General features: G+C 36.4%; 3 protein-coding genes across 6 annotated transcripts in view; 2 read left to right on the top strand and 1 right to left on the bottom strand.

Moving 5' to 3' along the window:
* ARL13B (ADP ribosylation factor like GTPase 13B) overlaps nucleotides 1-7,768 on the top strand; it is a 74,828-nt gene extending 67,060 nt beyond the window's left edge. For 3 of the 4 annotated variants that reach the window (XM_017519726.2, XM_037735285.1, XM_017519728.1), the window contains exons 8-10: nucleotides 648-764; nucleotides 2,209-2,277; nucleotides 6,830-7,096. In XM_017519726.2, coding sequence (XP_017375215.1) covers nucleotides 648-764; nucleotides 2,209-2,277; nucleotides 6,830-6,906 — 263 coding nt within the window. In that variant the 3' untranslated portion in view covers nucleotides 6,907-7,096. Of the gene's footprint in view, nucleotides 1-647; nucleotides 765-2,208; nucleotides 2,278-6,829 lie in introns of all 4 variants that reach the window. The other variant, XM_017519727.2, reaches the window with a different exon arrangement.
* Nucleotides 7,769-14,535: 6,767 nt separating this feature from the next.
* On the bottom strand, nucleotides 14,536-17,650 carry DHFR2 (dihydrofolate reductase 2). Its single transcript, XM_017519733.2, has 2 exons — nucleotides 17,477-17,650; nucleotides 14,536-15,946 (listed from the first exon to the last, which is right to left on the bottom strand). Exon 2 carries the CDS (start codon nucleotides 15,828-15,830, stop codon nucleotides 15,252-15,254), a length of 579 nt encoding a protein of 192 aa, XP_017375222.1. The 5' UTR covers nucleotides 15,831-15,946; nucleotides 17,477-17,650; the 3' UTR covers nucleotides 14,536-15,251.
* A 67-nt stretch (nucleotides 17,651-17,717) lies between these two features.
* NSUN3 (NOP2/Sun RNA methyltransferase 3) overlaps nucleotides 17,718-20,168 on the top strand; it is a 56,814-nt gene continuing 54,363 nt past the window's right edge. Inside the window, exons 1-2 of the mRNA XM_017519731.2 lie at nucleotides 17,718-17,862; nucleotides 19,172-19,281. Coding sequence (XP_017375220.1) covers nucleotides 17,851-17,862; nucleotides 19,172-19,281 — 122 coding nt within the window. The 5' untranslated portion in view covers nucleotides 17,718-17,850. The remainder of the gene's footprint in view (nucleotides 17,863-19,171; nucleotides 19,282-20,168) is intronic.

Raw genomic sequence — 20,168 nt, 5'->3', positions numbered from 1 at the left:
AAGCCATGCTATATATGTATTTTTTTCATAGAGATGAGATCTTGCTGTGTTGGCCAGACGGTTCTCTAACTCCTGGGCTCACCCATTCCTCCCACTTCATCCTCCCAAAGTGCTGGTATTACAGGTGTAAGTTGCCATGCTTAGCCTTGTAGGAGTTATTTTAAATAAGTAACATGTTTAGATTTGTTTAGGGCCCTTTATGTCACATTTCAAAGAATTAATTTTTGACTATTTATACCTAGAATCATTCTACATATCCCACTGAGAAAAATCAAATATACTGAGTGACACAGTAATGAATAGCTTCTTTCCTCAGATTATTATGAATTTCATGGAAACACTTGCAATTACACAATTACATTTGTTTCATACGACATTTTTTTGTAGTCTGAAAAACCTCTCTGAAATTAAAATACAGATGTTTGGCTCTTTGTTGTATCATATTCATTTGTCATTCAATAAGCTATCACTTAAAAATATATATTCTTAGTAAATGTAACTGCACATTTGGTTGTTGGTAACAATTTCCAAAGTTGAATTGTCAAGATGTTTTTATGTTATCAATATTCTTGTTTTATACTTTGTTTTCTATTATAAAAGTTCACTTTTTCCTAAATATATAAAATTTCATGTTTATATTCTTGTAGCTAATGGTAAAAAGAAAACTAAGAAACTAAGAATGAAAAGGAACCACCGGGTAGAACCACTTAATATAGATGACGGTGCTCCTGAGAGTCCAACACCACCCCCACCTCCTCCTCCTGGTGAGTAAATTGATACTGATACTGAATTTAGAAATATTCTTTTAAACAACAGAGAAGAAAAGAAAAAAGCAATCTTGCCATTTTTATTCTGTATATTTATTATCTTGTATGTTTGTAAAAAATAATCTTTTAACTCTAATTTGAACAAAATTTGCTAACAAAAATGTCCATTCTCTTTTTAAATAAAAAAAGTTTATAATGGAAAAAATAAGTAAAAACTATTAAGAAAACTTTATCCAGTATTTCCTAGAATATGTTCAAGTTCTATTTGAAATATTAGTACCTAGATGTTAATTAAAGTTTCATGATGGATGGTTAACATGAGCCTTTAAAACATTGGACCAGCTGGACGTGGTGGCTCACTGCTGTAATCAATCCCAGCACTTTGGGAGGCTGAAGTGGGCAGATCACAAGGTCAGGAGTTCGAGACCAGCCTGGCCAACATGGTGAAACTCTGTCTCTACTAAAGATACAAAAGGCTGAGAATGGTGGCTCATGCCTGTAATTCCAGCACTTTGAGAGGCTAAGGTGGGCGTATTATGAGGTCAGGACTTCAAGACCAGCCTGGCCAACATAGTGAAACCCCATCTCTTCTAAAAATCCAAAAATTAGCTGGGTGTGGTGGCATGCACCTGTAATCGCAGCTACTCAGGTGGCTGAGGCAGGAGAATGGCTTGAACCCGGGACGCAGAAGTTGCAATGAGCCAATATCATGCCACTGCACTCCAGCCTGGGCAACAGGGCGAGACTCCATCTCAAAAAAAAAAAAAAAAAAAATTGGACCTTTCATCCTGAAACTTAACATTTGAAACCAAGATGTATTAATTTTTTCTAATATATTTTCAACATACTTACCCATGTCTTAAGTTGTTATGAGGATTAAATGGAATAATGCATGTAAGACACTGGCACTTAACTTCCACAATCAATTATTAATCAAAAAGTTACTCTCAATTAGAGTAACTTTTCAGCACTGAGCTTAGTACCTCACCTACTATAGCTGCTCAATAAATATGTAATGACTAGATAATTATGTGTTTTAGTGCCCCTACATCCCTGCTACAAGGCTGTAGAAAGTATTTGGTAACATTTGCTTTTAAGAATTTCTTACAGACTCATTTCCAGTATTCCATTTATTAAGAAAATATTTAGTCTCTGCTTAGAGTTAGAATGTTAGCATGAGTTTGTTTTTGATAGCAGTGAAGGTGCTTATATTTTTTATTAAAAATTATTGAAAACTCAAAGCAGATGTTAGCAGCCTATAATTACATTTTAAAATATAGAAGCCATTTAAAATGGGTTTATGGCTATTCCTTACTGTCATTCAATATATTTGAATTGATATTGAATGTTACATACGCTTCCTTTCCAGGGAGGGATCCTCTCAACAGACCTAAAGAGACCTTGTTTAACAGTATTTTTAAATGTTTTTCTTTTTCTTTAGTTGGCTGGGGAACCCCTAAAGTCACTAGACTTCCAAAACTCGAGCCTCTTGGTGAAACACGTCATAATGGTAATGCAAAAGGATTGGTTTTCAGATGTCTTCTGTACATGTTACATGCACTTTTCTTTAACCTTATAACTTCAACAAACTTATGTTTTAGTTTTGGAAGCCCGTCAAATCCACAGCCATCCTTTTTCATTATACTTCTCTTTTTTTCGTATTATTTAATTTTTTTTATTAAGTATGCTTTACATCTATATAATTTGATTTGTTGTTTACCTTAGGATACAGAGGTAAAAATAATCATAGCTTGTGTTTATACATGATACATTTATACAAGGAGTTAGAAAAGGTTTTAAAACAATTTATGAGACATTACAATGATAACTTAAGTGTTAAAAGCTGTAGTTTCCTGTATATGCCCAATATACTCAATGCCACATATTTTTTTTCTCTCTATTCCTAATAAGACAACCAGCTACTTTAAAGTGAAGTAAAGATAACACAGTTTATAAAATCAGAGATCAAATCAGTAAACCAAATAAAGTTTGACAAAGTAGAAAGTTACTGACAGCTTTATTGAATTAAGAACAATTTTCTTTGAATATAACTAACATATGCTATAGTCTAGCTAGTTTATGGCATTGGAATTCTAGGATGCAAAAACTAGAGGAAGGATATTTAGGAGAAGTAGAAAACCGCTTTATAAAACAGGGAGAAGTTCTGATTACAGATCATCAGTCTAGGTCCCTTCAGTAAAATATTTCTAGAATGCAAAAGAATTGTAGCTAATTGTGGCTCAATAAACTTGTTTGTTAAGAACACCCAGTTCCTTTTATGATAGCTCTGTGTTTACCTAGTCTATAATTTGGTTTCACTTACTAGGAAAAAAGTCAGAAATTTAATCTTTAGAAAAGCATTACCATATAATTTGAAATCATATCAAACCAGTTTAAATATTTTTATTTAGAAAGTACATAAATATAAATGTGCTATTTGCTTTTTTTTCTCAGAATTCTGTATAGGTCGGTAATGAAATATTTCTTGATAATTGTTAGTGAAGATTAATGGATTTTTTTTTTTTACATTTTTAAAGAAATAGAAATTTGTCCTTAGACTATATCAGAATTACTGAAATTGTATTTTCAGTGGAGTCTCATATCTCTGTTTAGTTTTCTCACCTTACATTATGATGTTTATATTGACTACAGTAGATTTCTTTTTTATTATACAACTCAGCGAACTTGCATACATTAAAGAGTACATTGTCAATGTAAATATTCACTCTGTTAGAGAAAACTAGGTAATGTTAGTGCGTATATTTATATGTACACACATATACATATGAAGAAAAATTTTTTCATATGACATTTTTTCTGTTATTGAACTCGTTTAACAAACAACTATTTTGTTTTTTGTTAAAAGATTAGTAATAACAAGATGAATAAGATGTGCATTCTGCCTTTGTGAGGATCCTACCATATAGAGAGGGCAATTCTTCAGCTTACTGTGGTATATATGACAATGAGTTCTATGGTATACAGAGTACTATGCACAATAGGAGTACTGTGCATGGGCAGTTAGGGAAAGTGGCATTAGAACGAGTCTTCAAAGAATGAGAAGAGTCAGGAAGCCGAAGAAACAGACTATTTCAAGGTAGAGAGGTAGGAAAGAATATTGTTTAGTTGGAGAGTAACCTGAAGTTGCCAGTGACAGGAAGATTAGGTTTATGTGCATTGAGGGGTAAGAAAGAGAAAATATAAAATTACGGAGAGTGTTAAAAGTGGAGTTAAGAAAATGTACAGTCAACTCTGCTTTTAATTGGGAAAGATAAATATAAATTTTTAGTACAAAAAGCTTACATTTAGTAGTTTTTAGAGTTCATCATGAGATGTTAATCTTAGATGCTGATAGGTATCAATTACATAATTGAATCTTCTTCTTTTTCTAAGTTTGTACATATTTATTTGCCTTTATATTCAAAGTAAATTGATAAAAGGTTTATGACAAGTAGACAACAATATATGATGAACTAGAGTAGATAATTAAGAATTGGAAATTTGGTTTGGCTTAAAATTTACTGAGTTGAAAACTAATATGCTGTAGTCATATTGGGAATTTTTAAGGCAGAGACTTGTACTTTTTTTTCCCTTTAAGTATTTTATAAAAAATAATTTCAACTTTTATTGAAATTCATGGGGTACACGTGCAGGTTTATTACATGGGTATATTACATGATGCTGAGGTTTGGAGTCTGAATGATTCCATCACCCAGGTAAGGAGCATAGTATCTGATAGTTTTTTCAGTTCCTATCCCACTCTCCCTTTGTTAGCTCCCAGTGTCTATTGTTGCCATCTTTATGTCCCCTACTTGTATTTTGAGTATAGAGATTTACATTAACGGCAAGTTTATTCTACTTTTCTAATTGCTTTTACTGCCTACAAAGCTTGCTCAGTGTAACAGGTCAGGCAGTTGCATTTAGAGAACAGACTTAAAAAGAGAATTTGTATTCATTTTTTAAGCACTCTGTCTATGCTTTATCAATGTTATATATTATGTATTACACACTATGAAAAATAAATCATAAGATCATGTTGGTAAGAGTGCCAAATGCACAAACTCAAGGATATTTTCAAATTTTAAAATTATGGAGGAAGATAAAATTTTGTGTGTGGTTTACTGCTCCTCAATTTTCATGGTAAAGAAGTTGAAGCCGTTTATAAAAATGTGTTGGCAATTAAGTTTGTCATTTTAGTGGGGCACATACTTTACAAATAAGAAATCTTCTTTGTATAGAATGATTTGATTTTCTGGCAAAGAAATAGTAGAAAATCATCTGGATGGGATAGCTCATGCCTGTAATCCCAGCACTTTGGGAGGCTGAGGGAGAAGGGCTTCTTGAGGCCAGGAGTTTCAGACCAGTCTGGGCAAAATAGTGACCTAGGGAGATCCCCATCTTGTGAAAAAGAAAGAGAGAAAGAGAGAGAGGGGAGAGAAAAAGAAAAAAAGAAAGAAAAAAAAGGAAATAGCAAGTCAAAATCAACTGAATAATTTCTTAGAAGGGAAAAAGACATTTCTTACATGTTTATCTTTTTTATTTTAAAATTCTAAAAGTAAAACCTATTTAAAAACATATTCACTCTAATAGTGAATTCTGTTTCTATGAAAATTCTATTAATTTTTTGAATTCAAGAAATTAGAGAAAGCATACTTTATCAAAATAATTGAATGTCTCCTACCACTTTAATTATAGCAATAATAATTACATATACCATGTGTCTATCACATTGCTAAGCACTTTAGGTATTTATATCATTTTAATTCTCCCAAATATCTTCATGAGAAGGGCAACAATATCCCCATTTTGTGTGTGAGGAGACTATACCCCAATGTTACATATACCTAATAAGTGACAGAATCAGAATGTAAACTTAGGCCTGTCTAGCTTTGAAACACATACCTTGAATTCATTATTGTATGCCATTAAGATTTGTCTGGACATCCTTGCAGCTTAGTAATTGCTTTGAATTGATAGTTGTTTTAAAAATCACTTCCCCCTATTAATATATTCATTTTAAGTATTTCTGCAATACCTATGTATCCAGAATAATTTTAAGGTAATAGACCAGAAAGTACTTACTAAAGGTTTACATATACCATGAAGTTTATAAGCCAATTTTCAATAATTATGAAATGGAAATTTACCATAATGGACAAAATAAGACTTCTTTGTATAAAATTGCCTCAAATCATTGAACTCTATTGAAGCATTATTGTAAAAGATTCCAACTTACAAGAACACTGCAATAATTAATACTTCTACTAAAATACCTAGATGCCCCGTGGTGGCTCACGCCTGTAATCCCAGCACTCTGGGAGGCTGAGGCGGGTAGATCACTTGAGGCCAGGAGTTCCAGACCAGCCCAGCCCATCTGGTGAAACTCCATCTCTACTAAAAATAAAAAATTAGCGGGGTGTGGTGGTGCACGCCTGTCATCCAAACTACTTGGGAGGCTGAGGCAGGAGAATTGCTTGAACCCAAGAGGCAGAGATTATAGTGAGCTGAGATCACACCTCTGCACTACAGGCTGGGCGACAAAGTGAAACTCCATCTCAGAAAAAACAAACCAACAGACATACACATAACCCTAAAAGTAGCAGCCATTTGCATTAGAATATGGAGTAGAATTACCAGGTTTATAGATTTTTGAATTAAAAGTTCTATAGATTTTAAATATTTTATATTTGTTCTCTTCTAGCGTGAATGTGTAATAGTAAACAAAAGTAATAATAAATATATCCATTAGGTGCAGCTTTTTATTAAGTAGAAATTAATTTTGAATCTACAATTAGGAATTTTTTCTAGTGATTATATTTTGAATTTAAGTTTTCTTGGATTCTGATTTTTTTTTTCTATCTTCTGCACACATAGTCTCACCTGCTAAGTTTAGTATGTCTTTTTTTTTTTTTTTTTTTTTTTTTTTTTTTTTTTTTTTTTTTTTTTTTTTTTTTTTTTTTTTTTTTTTTTTTTAAAGATTTTGATTGAAAAATAATGAACTGTGTCAAAAATCTTTATTTACCATAATTGTTTCATGCATTTGGTTTTCTTTCTTTACTTAGATTTCTGTGGGAAGCCGCTGCCTCCCCTGGCTGGGCCACAGCGACCTAACAGTGATGCTCATGATGTGATCTCATAAACAAGTCATATTGGCAAGGTGAACTGGGACATTCTTCTTTCTCCGAAGAAGAAACATCCTGAATAGTGGTAACTGGGACAAGATAACCATAGCGATTTTAGTGAGAAGATTAATACTCAAGGACCTGACTTGATAATTACTTATTTGTGTTTTTCATGGTTAAAAAAGAAAGGAAGCACAATGACCAGTACATAAAATCAGCATTTGGACCAAATTAGCAAGATTTAGTATTGACTCTGGTTTACACACTCCCACTCATGAGCATACTTCTGAAGGAAAACATTAGAAAAGAGCCAGTGGACTCTGCGCTTTCTTTATTTAAGTCTGTATTTCTAGATATTAAGGGTTTTTTAAAAGATACATGCACATAGAAGGGGAACTTCTAGGAATTTATACCCAAAATTTTAAAACTATTTTTATATTTTTTTAAACTTTAAAAATTTTAATTACTATGATATTGATTATATACCTTTTTAATAGAAGATTTGTTTAAATTGTGTCTGAAAAACAGTGTTAATTTACTTTCAGACATGAACTATACAAACAGGATATATTTATGTGGCTTGAGGTATGTTTTGTAATCCTTTAAGTGTACATCCTAATTTGACCTAATTTAAAAATAATATATTTTTGAAATAGTAGATTCTTAGATCTTTATTCTACCAATTATATGATTTGAAAACAGTACTCAGTGACAGAGACTGGAAATACCTTTTGTACCTAAATGTTTTTGAAATTAATCAAAATACATTCTGTGACATATTATTAAAATATCTCGGGGCCAGGCGTGGTGCCTCATGCCTGTAATCCCAGCACTTAGGGAGTCTGAGGCGGGCGGATCACCTGAGGTTGGGAGTTTGAGACCAGCCTGACCAACACGGTGAAACTCTATCTCTAGTAAAAATACAAAAATTAGCTGGGCGTGGTGGTGCATGCCTGTAATTCCAGCTACTTGGGAGGCTGAGGCAGGAGAATCACTTGAACCCGGGAGGCGGAGGTGCGGTGAACTGATATCGTGCCATTGCACTCCAGCCTGGGCAATAGCAGCGAAACTCTGCCTCAAAAAAAAGTCTCAATAAAGTCCTATTTTAAAGGTTAGACACTTTCAGAGATCAGGGTGCTCCCTGTTACTCCCTTGTTCTGTCAGAAGCTGCAGTGACTCTTTTAGGTGATTCTAACTCTTTCATGCCTTGAAATTAAACTATGAAATTAAAAGCAGAAAGAGTGAAAAACCTACTGCAAGCCCAGAGACTTGTGTTTTACAGCTAGGAAATAGCTTGGGTACTAAAGCAATGAGAATAAAAATGTTGGCTCAAATTACTTAAGAAATAATTCCAAAATAATTTCTTAATTTAAGATGATAGTACTGCTCTTGCACTTACGAATGGCATCCCTAAGATTATGTATTTGGCATTTAAACAGACTTCTAGATATATATTTTGAATAACAGATTCATAATGTTGCATTTAATTGAAAACAAAACTTTATATCCTGGTGAAAATACTATAAACAGAATGATTTCTGTATCACCTTGTTAAGATTGGTGCTTTTGGTAACTTGTACTGACACAATAGATATATATTAGTATCTGATAATAACATTAAGTACATTTTATGCTATTTAATATAATTATTTACTTTAAAAATTTTACTTCAGAGCATCAGATTTTATTCACATTTTTTAACTCACTGAACTTCAATAGTCAGGTCACCTATACTCTAGTCAGCATTGTATATATTCTTGGAGCTTGTACATGGGACTTACCAACCACACTGAATTAAAAGAATTTGACTTTATATCTATAATTCATAAATTTGTAAATTTGAGAGGTGGCTGACGTGATGAAAAGCAACACAATAACACAAAATGTAAATTTTGAAAAGGATTTTAGAGAGAAAATTGCACAACTTTTTGTAACATTTACTCAATTTTAAACTCATACTTTTGCCATCTTTTTAATATTTATCTACTTTGGGAGTATATGTGTTTTTAAATTTTTGTTTTCTGTCTGTGTTTACTATAATGTAGCTACTGACTTCATTGAGTAAAAATAAATTATTTTGACATTAAATATATTATAAAATAGAATTCACGTTTTATATACCTCTCTCAAAAAATTAAGTTTTTTTCCTTAAGCTTTTTAAAAACATTTTTAAATGTTTTGTAAATCCAGGTGTATTTTTAACAATTAAATGCCTATTTTATTATATGTCACACTTTTATTCTGAATTTTGACATTTTCACATAATAAAAATAATTTATATCAATATTCTGTTTCTCTTTTCATTTGGTAGATTTAAATGATTTCCTTTGGGTAATAAAATAGGTAAAGATTTTAAAATATGATTATTAAAAAAGTTTAAATCAGTGGATTAAAATAATGCATTTTTTTGTTACTTTACACACAAAACTTTCTTCTCTCTGCAAGTTTTTATGTATATGGGAAAGAATGTTGTGATTTTAAATGCAGCTAAAAATAGTATTTCACCATATGGTGTTAGAGGATTTGATGTCTGTCTTGTGTTAAAGCTATTGGTCAACAGATATGTTTTTATTTTTTTTAAAAGATCATCTTATGTGCCTTTATGTGTAAAATGCCTATTTTATAGTATGCATATGATATTGTATGTAACTGATGTCAAATATAAAACTATGCATAGAAACAACACTAGAAAGAAATGTAGTTTGGTTATAATTTTGTATAACAGAAATGTAGTTTGGTTATAATTTTGTATAACTTATTTAAGTACCATGCTTTCTGCAAGTTTAAAATTAAGTGCTTTTATAAATGCCAGATGAAGACTAGAATTCCCTTAATATGTAAAACCTGTGAAGAGCCTGGAACAGTTCACCTATAGAATACAACTAAAGAAATCAAATGCTTCTAGATAGCAAAAGTTATTCACAAACTGAATTGCTTATACAAATAAAGCTGTAGCTTATAAACTTTATCAGCCTTTAGTTAGTACATTTTTTGATAAGTGGAATATGCTTTGCAACTGAGATTCTGCTCATAATTTATCAAGAAATATATTCCAACTGATCCAAAGAAGAAATTCAAATATTTTTAAATTTTCAATAAAGTATGGTATAGGTTATCAAAATAGCAGTAATCCTTTATTTTTTCGGAAACAGAATAATGGATACCTGTTTTTGAGGTATCTATTTTGAGGGAGAATAAAAAGCAAGCCAGAAATGAACTACCTTTAATGAAAGAGATCAGCTTATGATTAAATGGAAGATAGGAAAAAAATTCATTTGCTTGTTGTGGGCATGAGTTGTAAGTTCCTTCTGTGTGCTGACGAGGAAACCATTTACAACCTGGGTAAGTGGATCAGTGGTTTCCAAATTTTTATAGTGTCTTCTATCAGAAAACATTTTTAATATACACTGATGTTTAAGTTATTGTATTAGTTTGCTAGGGTGGCCATAACAAAGTATCACGGACAGTTTGCTTAAAAAACAGAAATTTGTTTTCTCAGTTCTGGGGCCTGGTAGTCTGAGACCAAGTTGGTGGGTTTGCTTTCTCCTGAAGCCCCTTCTTGGCTTATAGATAGACCCTGTTTTGTGTCCCCACTTTTTCTGTCCACTTGCCCACCCAACCCCATTGTCTCTCAGTGTGTTCAATTTTCCTTTTTAATGACCTTTTATAACTTACCTCTTTAAAGGCCCATCTCCAAATATAGTCCCATTCTGAGATTCCTGGGGGATAAGGCCTCAGAATGAATTTTGGAGGGACAGATTTCAGCCCATAACAGTTAACATGCTTGTTCTACTGCAGTATGTACATTTTAAATACACTTCCATAAAAAATTGTAAAAGACTACCTAAAGCTTAATAAAAATAAAAGTCATTATATTTACTTCCTAGACACAGTGCATTGTCTGCTGGAGTCTGTACATACCACATTGGAGCCCTGAATTTTAGTAAAATGAGAATCTTACCTGATGTTTAAGCCTAAAGAATGTCTATAACTATGCTGTGTTCTCTAGCATTGATCACAGGTTTCCTGTTGTGTTTTTCTGCCATATAGTTTAAGGAGCTAAGGGCTCTCTTGATGTCAGATTGTTTTACCACAAAGCCTGTCCTTACCTTTTTGACAACATAAACCTCTATGTGAACATGAAGGATTTTGAGACATGTTTTATATAAATATGAAAATTCATAAAACATAGCTAGTTTAGTTGTTCCATAAATCACTCTGAAATACTTCTTAAACTGACCTTACAATAAATTTGCTTATGTATGTAAAATGTGTTTCCTGCCTAGAGGTAAGTCCTTATTAAGCTGCCTGGCTCTTTAATACTAACACTAAAAACCCCAAAAACAAACTAATGTAATTTATGGTATTTGTGTCAGCTCAGTGTCTTATGTCTGCAGTGGTTTAATGCAAGTCTGCTAACAGTTTTTATTCCTAAAAATGTAGAATTGTTCATTCTTCGGTAGCTATTTGGGGTGGGGTGGGGAGTAAAATCCGTTAACATTCTGATGATATACAAATACTGATTCTAGATAGATTAAAAGATTAAACATAAAATATCAAGCTATGAAAGGTAGGGGGAAAACCAGAAGTGGCTTCACTCTATGGGCAAAAATGTATAAGCCTGAAAGCAGTGGAATCAATAACAAACTCAATTTGACAATGCACAAAAATATTTAAAATACTTTTGCTCTTAAAGTCAAATGGTTACAAGAAAAATTGGGTAATTATTTTAACACCTGACATGGTTATCACCTGAAATATAAATAAAATGATACTAAGACATCTATAGATAAGTGGACATGAGCAGGTAACCCCCAAAAAAGAAATAACTAGTAAGATTTGAAAACCTATCCTACCTAAGGTATAGTTAGGCATTATAAGATTATTAGAAATTCAGATAATTCATAAGCAAAGTTGTTTATTTAAAATCAGAAAATATATAAATGCTGAGTCCCAAAATTAGGTGGTAAAATAAATATGACCTCTTTCCAAGTATAACACATTGCCTTTCTCTAACAGAAATAAGTATATGATTCTTACTACCTTCTTCAAATTTTTTTTTATGAGCGAGTGTAACTTTTTATTAAGATATAACTTTTTATGAAAGAAAAATATGAAAATGGTTAAGTAAAATCAAATGGCTCCAAAAGTCTTACTCTGAAAACAGCAGTCCTACCATTTGTTCTTTCCAGAGGCAAGCTTTTCATTATCTTAGTTTTTCCTTCTGGCAGTTACTTTCATTGGTTTTTCCAAATTATCTTTTTAGTTTTTCAAGTGAATGCATATATTAATACCTGTAATTTACAAAAGCCTCTTCAGTTTATAATGCATCCTAACAGTCCCCTGTCCCATCCCTCCTACTTCTCCAGAGCAATGACTTTTAACTCTTTTAACAATGTCTTCTATTTTTTTCTCACATAGCTACTTAGTAATTTCTTGAATATTTTATACATTACATAGTGATTTCTTGATTTGACAGATGAGGGTTTAGCTCTTATACCATTACTATCTTCACTTTTACTCCCATATTGTCCCAAAGTAGTTACCAGATTTAGGGGCTAAGCAGTCACCACATCGTTATGACTGTACGTATTGCTCACTGTTGAGAAAAAGTGTATTATGCTCTTACTTCCTGTCCTGTACTTACTTCTTCCCTAGAATTAATGATTTCCTAATCAACCCTTCCCCCTTGTTTTTTTTAAGTTTTATCTTCAATGAGCTGCTTTTCAAATGCCCCAAATCTGGCAATAACCTATTATTAAGAGAAGGGATCTCACGATGGTGGCCAGGCTGGTCTGGAACTCTTGGGCTGAAGCCCTCCTCTTGCTTAGCTTCCTGAGTAGCTGGGACCACAGGCATGGGCCATTCCATCCAGCTAACCTATTAATATTTTTACTGTTTTTTGTTTTGTTTTGTTTTGTTTTTAAGCCAGCTCCATAGCTGGAATATTGCCTGTGTTGGATCCTATTTGCTAGATCCATGGCTTCTCTGGTTTGTGTACACCTTCATTTTGATGGAGTATTTTCTCCACTAGGTTCCCAAGAAAGGGTTCATGGAGGTAACTCCTGAGTCTTTGCTTGTCTAAAAATGTATTATTTTACCTTCACCATTGATTATTTGGCTGGATATAGATTTATCACTTGAAAACAACTTTCTAGAATTCACAAGGCATTGTCCCATTGTTTTCAGATTCTTTTTCTAGACAGGGTCTCTTCTGTCACCCACGCTGGAGTGCAGTGGCACAATCACAACTCACTGCAGCCTTGAACTTGAGGGCTCAATTGTTCCCTCCATCTCAGCCCCCCGGAGTAGATGAGACTGCATGTGTGTGCCACAATGCCAAGCCAATTGTATCTTTTGTAGAGATGGGGCTCCCCCATGTTGCCCAAGCTGGTCTTAAGTGATCTGCCGACCTCGGCCCCGCAAAGTGCTGAGACCATAGGCCTGAGTCCCACACCTGGCCAGTTTTTCTTTTATTCTCTCTCTGCTCTCTTCATTTCTCAAAGGCATCTCAAATTCAGTGGGCCCCAAACCAAAGTCAAACTCCATCAGAATATTCTGCTACTTCCAACTTTATCTTAAATAAGTTTCTTATCCATGCAACCCTTTGGTTTAAACTACCATCATCTCTCACTTGAACTTAGTTTGTTTTCCTGCTTCTGTATTTCTTAAAATTATAAAATATTTCAAACAAACCATGTGTGGCTTTATACTTTTGACTACATAAAAAGAATGAAGATCTGCAGGGTGCGGTGGTTAATGCCTGTAATCCCAGCACCTCGGTAGGCCGATCAACCTGTCAGAAGTTGGAGACCCGCCCGACCAGCATGGCAAAAACCCCGTCCACACCAAAAATACAAAATCACCCGGGCGGGCCGGACGCGGTGGCTCACGCCTGTAATCCCAGCACTTTGGGAGGCCGAGGCGGGTGGATCACGAGGTCAAGAGATCGAGACAATCCTGGTCAACACGGTGAAACCCCGTCTCTACTAAAACTACAAAAAATTAGCTGGGCATGGTGGCGCGGGCCTGCAATCCCAGCTACTCAGGAGGCTGAGGCAGGAGAATTGCCTGAACCCAGGAGGCGGAGGTTGCGGTGAGCGGAGATCGCGCCATTGCACTCCAGCCTGGGTAACAAGAGCGAAACTCCGTCTCAAAAAAAAAAAAAAAAAATCAGCCGGGCTTGGTGGCGCGCGCCTGTAGTCTCAGTCACCCCGGAGCCTAAGGCAGGAGAATTGCTTGAACCCGGGAAGGCAGAGGTTGCAGTGAGCAGATGTCGCATCATTGCTCTATGCCTGGGCAACTAGAGGGAAACTTTTGTCAAAAAAATAAAAAAGGTATGAAGAGCTTAAATACTTAAACATGGAATTGCTTTGAGTGTTTGACATTCACTGTTCCTGTGCATTCCAGCAGCTTCTTCCTGCAAACACCTGGGATTTGCTATAGAGCAGCTGGAGTATCTTCTGCCCACACACAGGACAGGGAGCTGACCACCAAGCAGTGGGGGATCAATATTCCAGCTTTCTCCCCTCCGTTTCCCTGCTATCTCAGCAGTATGGAGCTTGTTACCAATGAGAACCTGCTCACTGACTTTCTGCCCTAGAATTAATGATTGCCTAACCAACCCTTTAAACTGCTTTTCTTACCTTCTCAGTTTCATTTAGCAATACCTCAGTTGATGATTTCTGGTATGACCTAGCAAATAAACTACTTTCACTGAAATTTCAGTCTTGGAATCTGCTTTGGGTTCCCCAATCTAAGACAGAAAAATACTCATTTTCCCATCACTGGACTTCCAGGTTGTTTTCAGTTTTTCACTGTTACAAACAAGACTGCAACATTTGTCTACAAACCTCTGGATATACACGTAGGAAGTTTTTGATATTTCCCGCTAGTGAAACTGCTCAGTTGAAGGGTATGCTCGTCTTCAATAACTACTACCAACATTTGAAAAGCCCGACAATGTCAAGGACTGGCAAGAGTGCCGCATGTGATGGGTGTGGAATGGCAGCTCACTGTAGCAGGTGCTGGCAACTCAGTCCGGGTCTTGGAGAGGCACTTAGTTACAGCAAGAATGTTTCATAAATGGTATCTGATATATTCAAGATTAGTGGGGAAAAAAAATGTTGCTTAGAAATAATTATCCATAGATCTAAAGTCAACAAATTTTTTTTTTTTTTTTAATAAAGGTGGTGTTTCACCATGATGGCCAGGCTGGTCTTGAACTCCTGACCTCAGGTGATCCACCCATCTCGGCCTCCCAAAGTGCTAGGATTACAGGCGTGAGCCACAGCGCCTGGCCAAAAATATATACTTTTTTCAGAGGGAGGGGGAACAACTGAAACCGGAAAATACTTTCATATTAATCATTCTTCTCATACACTTCAAACTTGTACTTAATGCCTTTCTCCTCCTGGACATCAGAGAGAACACCTGGGTATTCTGGCAGAAGTTTATATTTCTCCAAATCAATTTCTGGAAAAAACATGTCACTTTCAAAGTCCTGCATGATTCTTGTCACAAATAGTTTAAGGTGGCCTGGGTGATTCATGGCTTCCTTATAAACAGAACTGCCACCAACTATCCAAATCATATCTACTTTATTTGCTAATTCTGGTTGTTCAGTAAGGTTTAATGCATCATCCAGACTTCTGGCAAGAAAATGAGCTCCTTGTGGAGGTTCCTTGAGTTCTCTGCTGAGAACTAAATTAATTCTATCCTTTAAAGGTCGATTCTTCTCAGGAATGGAGAACCAGGTCTTCCTACCCATAATCACCAGATTCTGTTTACCTTCTATTGAAGAGGCTGTCGTCATTCTCTGGAAATACCTGAATTCATTTCTGAGTGGTGGCCAGGGCAGGTCTCCCTTCTTGCCGATACCCATGTTCTGGGACACAGCGACAATGCAGTTTAGCAAACGAACCATGATAGCAATGAGCATCTCCAGGCCCGCTCCGTAGGTGGCCAAGATTGTCGTGAAATTCCCTTCTTCAAATTCTTTTACGTGTCCACATTGCAAATACAATACTAGTGTATTGATTCATTAATTGCAACATTCTGGAATAAGCATAGAAAAATAAATTATATAAAATATATAAATGTATATGTATAAAACATAAATTTGTAAAATTATAAAAAATACAGAGGCTGAAAAGTAGACTGACTTTTCCACAAACATTAAACAGACAGCATCCAAGAGATGGCATCATTTCACTCCTGAATACCTTATAGTCTTCTGTACCAAGTCTAAATTCTAATAATGTGCATTTTTAGGTGACTTGGAAACTTGTTTAAATAAATATTTTAAGCTTCAAATCAGATTAGTGGGAAAGACATGTTTTTACATGAATATAAGACTTGTACCTATAGCACGTACCTATACTGATATGAGCATCAAGGGGCATCAAAAGTTGATGTTTATTAAATATCAGGGGCCATATCAAACTAATTTTTTCTAACTGCTGATTGTTGCTACAAATGAGTGTGTACCTGAAGCCTAACATCAAAAGAGTAAATAAACTGCTATCAAAATAGGCGTAATAAACACCTTCCTTCGAGAACCATTAAATGTTGCTCCTTGTTAGAGATGGGGGAGGCTAGAGTGGAGGGTCCTTTTTGTCTTCACGCATTTGGTGTAAAGGCGACAAAAATCACAATGAGCACAACAGTGAAAACAGCAGCAGCTAACATTTGTTAACTATTTCCTAATCACTGTTCTAACCGCTTTACATGCGTATTCAGTTTAATCATGTAACACTCCCCATTAAAAGAAGGAGATTATCCTCAGGGGCCAGGTTTGGGGAAAAGCATGACTTAATTTCTTTTTCATTATATTCCACCCTTTTATCCTTGAGTACTGAATGTCTAGGCTAACGGGGGTCATTCGATTTGGTAGATGAGATCGTAACTAGTTTCGCTTTGAGCATAGTTGGTGGCTCACGCCTGTAATCCAGGCACTTTGGAGGCCAAGGCGGGAGGATCACCTGAGGTCGGGAGTTCAAGACCAACATGGTGAAACGCTGTCTTTAAAAAACAAACAAACAGGAAGGATATAATTAAGTATCTTCTCCAAATGTTCACTGATACTCTGCTACTTTATTTCTCTTATCTGTTACACAAAGAACCACCAGGAAAAGAAATTAGTTTGCTTGGTAACTCTGTAATTACTATGACTGGTTTGGTTCTGGACTAAAACTACATTGACAGATTTGAATTTGCCTAATATGATGACTGTTTTTAATATGGATCTGTATGTGTTCTATTCAGCACAAGGAAATAAAATTTTAGTTGAGGATTCAGCACTGAAAAAAAAAAAATAAAAAGAAAATAAAAAAAAAAAAAATAAAAAGAAAATAAAAAAATGAAAAAAAATAAAAAACAAACAAACAAACAAAAAACATAAGCCCAAAACTCATTCTTTCACTGAGCCCAATAGTTTCACTGAGCCCAACAGACCGTTCGGCAAAACATGTGACTACCTTTGTATTTATTTCGAGACGCGGCCTCGCTCTGCCGCCCAGGCTGCAGTACAGCGGCGCGACCACGGCTCACGGCAACCTCAAAGCCCTGCTCAAGCAATCCGCCCACCTCAGCGTCCGCAGAAGCCGGGGCCACAGGCGCGCGCGCGGACGCGTGACTTTCTAAGGTCCGGACGCCCAAAGCTCCGCCCAGCAACCCAAGCAGCGAAACTCGCCTTTGCCCAGACCCGCCGCCTCCGCGTCCCGGGAGGTATCTGCCTTTACCAGCTACCGGAAGTAACCGCGCGTGAATCTCTCGCGGGACCCAAGCCTCTTGGACGAGATTCCTATAGCGCGGGCAAATCAGTATCTCGCGATAACTTGAAGAGGAAACGTGAGAGTGAAAGTGGACGCCTGCGGAAGTCAGACAGTTCTTTCAGCTCCGTGGAGGCTCTTTGGTGCCGGTTCGCGTACACCTCTTGTTTGAAAGCTCTCAGCGGGACAATGCTGACCCCGGTGAGGCCTGGGGCCCGGCTGGGTGCCTCTCTAATGAGACGCTTCAGTACGCGGCCGAGGTGGTGAGGGAGGGTGCTGGGATGGGGGAACGCTGCCTGTGTTCGCCCCCTCGCGGCGTCAGCGTTTCTTTGGCTTTCCTGTCAAGCCCTGGAATAATGCCGAGTGCAGTAATGCCGAGTCCCTTCGGCCGGCTCGCAGACGTCTAGTACTACTCCCTGCAGCTCTGGGCGGGCCGGGATTTGTTTCCGTGTCGTAGCTGTATCCCGGGAGCTTAGAACGGCGTCCGTTACATAGTAGGCATCGAGTACACTTTTCCTGGACGAGTCAATGAAACAATTGCAAGGAATTTTCGCAAGGAAACTGGAGTGATTTTTTTTCCCCCTAAATTAACTTTTCACTTTGAAATTTAGATTTACAGAAGAGTTGCAAAGATAGGACAGAGTTCGCGGATACCTTTCACCAAGTTATCTTGATGTCAGCATCTACGGTGACTTTTTAGTTTTGTTTAGGGACAAGGTCTTGCTCTGTCACTCAAGCTGGAATGCGGCAGCTGGGTCATAGCTCACTGCAACCTTGAACTCCTGGGCTTAAGCCATCCTCCAGCCTCAGCCTTGCTGGGAGCTAGGACTAAGGAGCGGGCCACCACGCCTGGCGAATTTTTTTTTCCCTTTTGTAGAGACAGGGCCTTGGTATGTTTCCCGGTCTGGTCTCGAACAGGGAAATAATCCTCTCGCCTCTTCCCCGCAAAGCATGGGCCAGCTGGAGTGCAGTGGCGAAATCGCGGCTCACTGCAACCTCCACCTTCCGAGTTCAAGCGATTCTCCCACCTCAGCCTCCTGAGTAGCTGGGGTTACAAGCGCCTGCCACCACTCCCCGCTGATTTTTGTGTTGTTAGTAGAGACGGGGGTTTCCCATGTTGGCCAGGCTGGCCTTGAACTCCTAATCTCATGTGACTTTCCCACCTTTGCCTCCCAAAGTGCTGGGATTACAGGCGTGAGCCACCAACCCAGCCCCTACAATGACTTTTTACAATTAATTTGTTCTTTTGACAGTTTACTCAGCCCCCGTAGATTCTCTTTTAGCCTTTGCATCACATTTGGAAAATAATTATTTGGAAAAATCTTGCTTTTTCATAAGTAGGTAATGTAGTACAATTTTGGTACTTGTAAGATATTGCTCCCGTTTCAAGAACTAGTAATTATCCAAAAAAAAGTGTTCTTGTCTTGAAAAAAAAAATTTGCTAATGTTGAAGTTCAGTAAATTTATAATAATATCAGTGTGTGTCAGCAACCTTTTCTTATCGTCATAGCTGAAAGCAAAATCAGAAGGGAAGCTTGCAAAACAGATTTGCAAAGTTGTGTTGGATCATTTTGAAAAACAGTATTCTAAAGAACTGGGAGATACCTGGAATACAGTAAGGTTAGTATAATTCACCTCGATGCTTTATGATGGAACAAAGTACAATACATAGTCCTCCTTTTTGTGGGAGGGATGCCGTGAGGATAAAAGGCAAAGGAATCTAAACCTGGGTGTCCTTTCCTACTAAGGTTTTAGAAAGGAACAACTTAAGTTGATTGAATCATAGCATAATGGAAAGGGGAGAAAGAAAACTTCACAGATTGCCATCCCTTTGCTTTGAGCAGTTGCTTTTATCCTTGAAATAGGAATGTCCACTAGTTTGACAAAATTAATTATACTGTAAAAGAAAATCATAAAATTTGGAATATTTGGTTTCTGAAATTTAGAAGATAATACAACAAATCTTTAAAGCCAGCACTGCCTTATCTTAGTCGAAGGTACACTTTATTGGGTAATCATATTTCTTTCCTAGACCTATGGCTGGGTATATTTTGAACACGTGCATATACACACAAAATTATTTATACTATAGAAACAAATGCTTAATGCATGGAAGTAGGAGAAACGTGATTTGTATGTTTGGTAAGCTGCTGTTGATGTGTGGATCACTGTATGGGTTCTTGACACCGAGTGCCTGATACACTGTATCATGCTCTGGAATACAAACAGCAGGACAGTCCACAAGTCCAGTTTACATGCAGTCTAGTTAGTGTTTATGAGGGAGGTGGGGAGATGGGTGTGGTTACAACTATGTAAACCAATTTGTAAATACTGTGATCAAAATATCTAACAAAGCCTGAGGGTGCCAGCCAAGGCCTGAAGGGGAGCTGGGTCTTGGTGACTTACAGGAGTTAAAAAGAACTAGACCCTCTAGGTTGAGGGAAGAAGGTGCACTGTTCATGAAGTTACGGCAAAAGCCCACTACATGTTGTAGGAGGAAAAAAAGT

The sequence above is a fragment of the Cebus imitator genome, unplaced genomic scaffold (assembly GCF_001604975.1).
Source record: "Cebus imitator isolate Cc_AM_T3 unplaced genomic scaffold, Cebus_imitator-1.0 Scaffold771, whole genome shotgun sequence".
NCBI lineage: Eukaryota > Metazoa > Chordata > Mammalia > Primates > Cebidae > Cebus > Cebus imitator.
This window is presented reverse-complemented; position numbering and strand designations above follow the sequence as displayed.

Bases quoted from the DNA above. Each gene is read 5' to 3' on its own strand.
- DHFR2 (XM_017519733.2), bottom strand. From the start codon at position 15,830: ATGCTCATTGCTATCATGGTTCGTTTGCTAAACTGCATTGTCGCTGTG.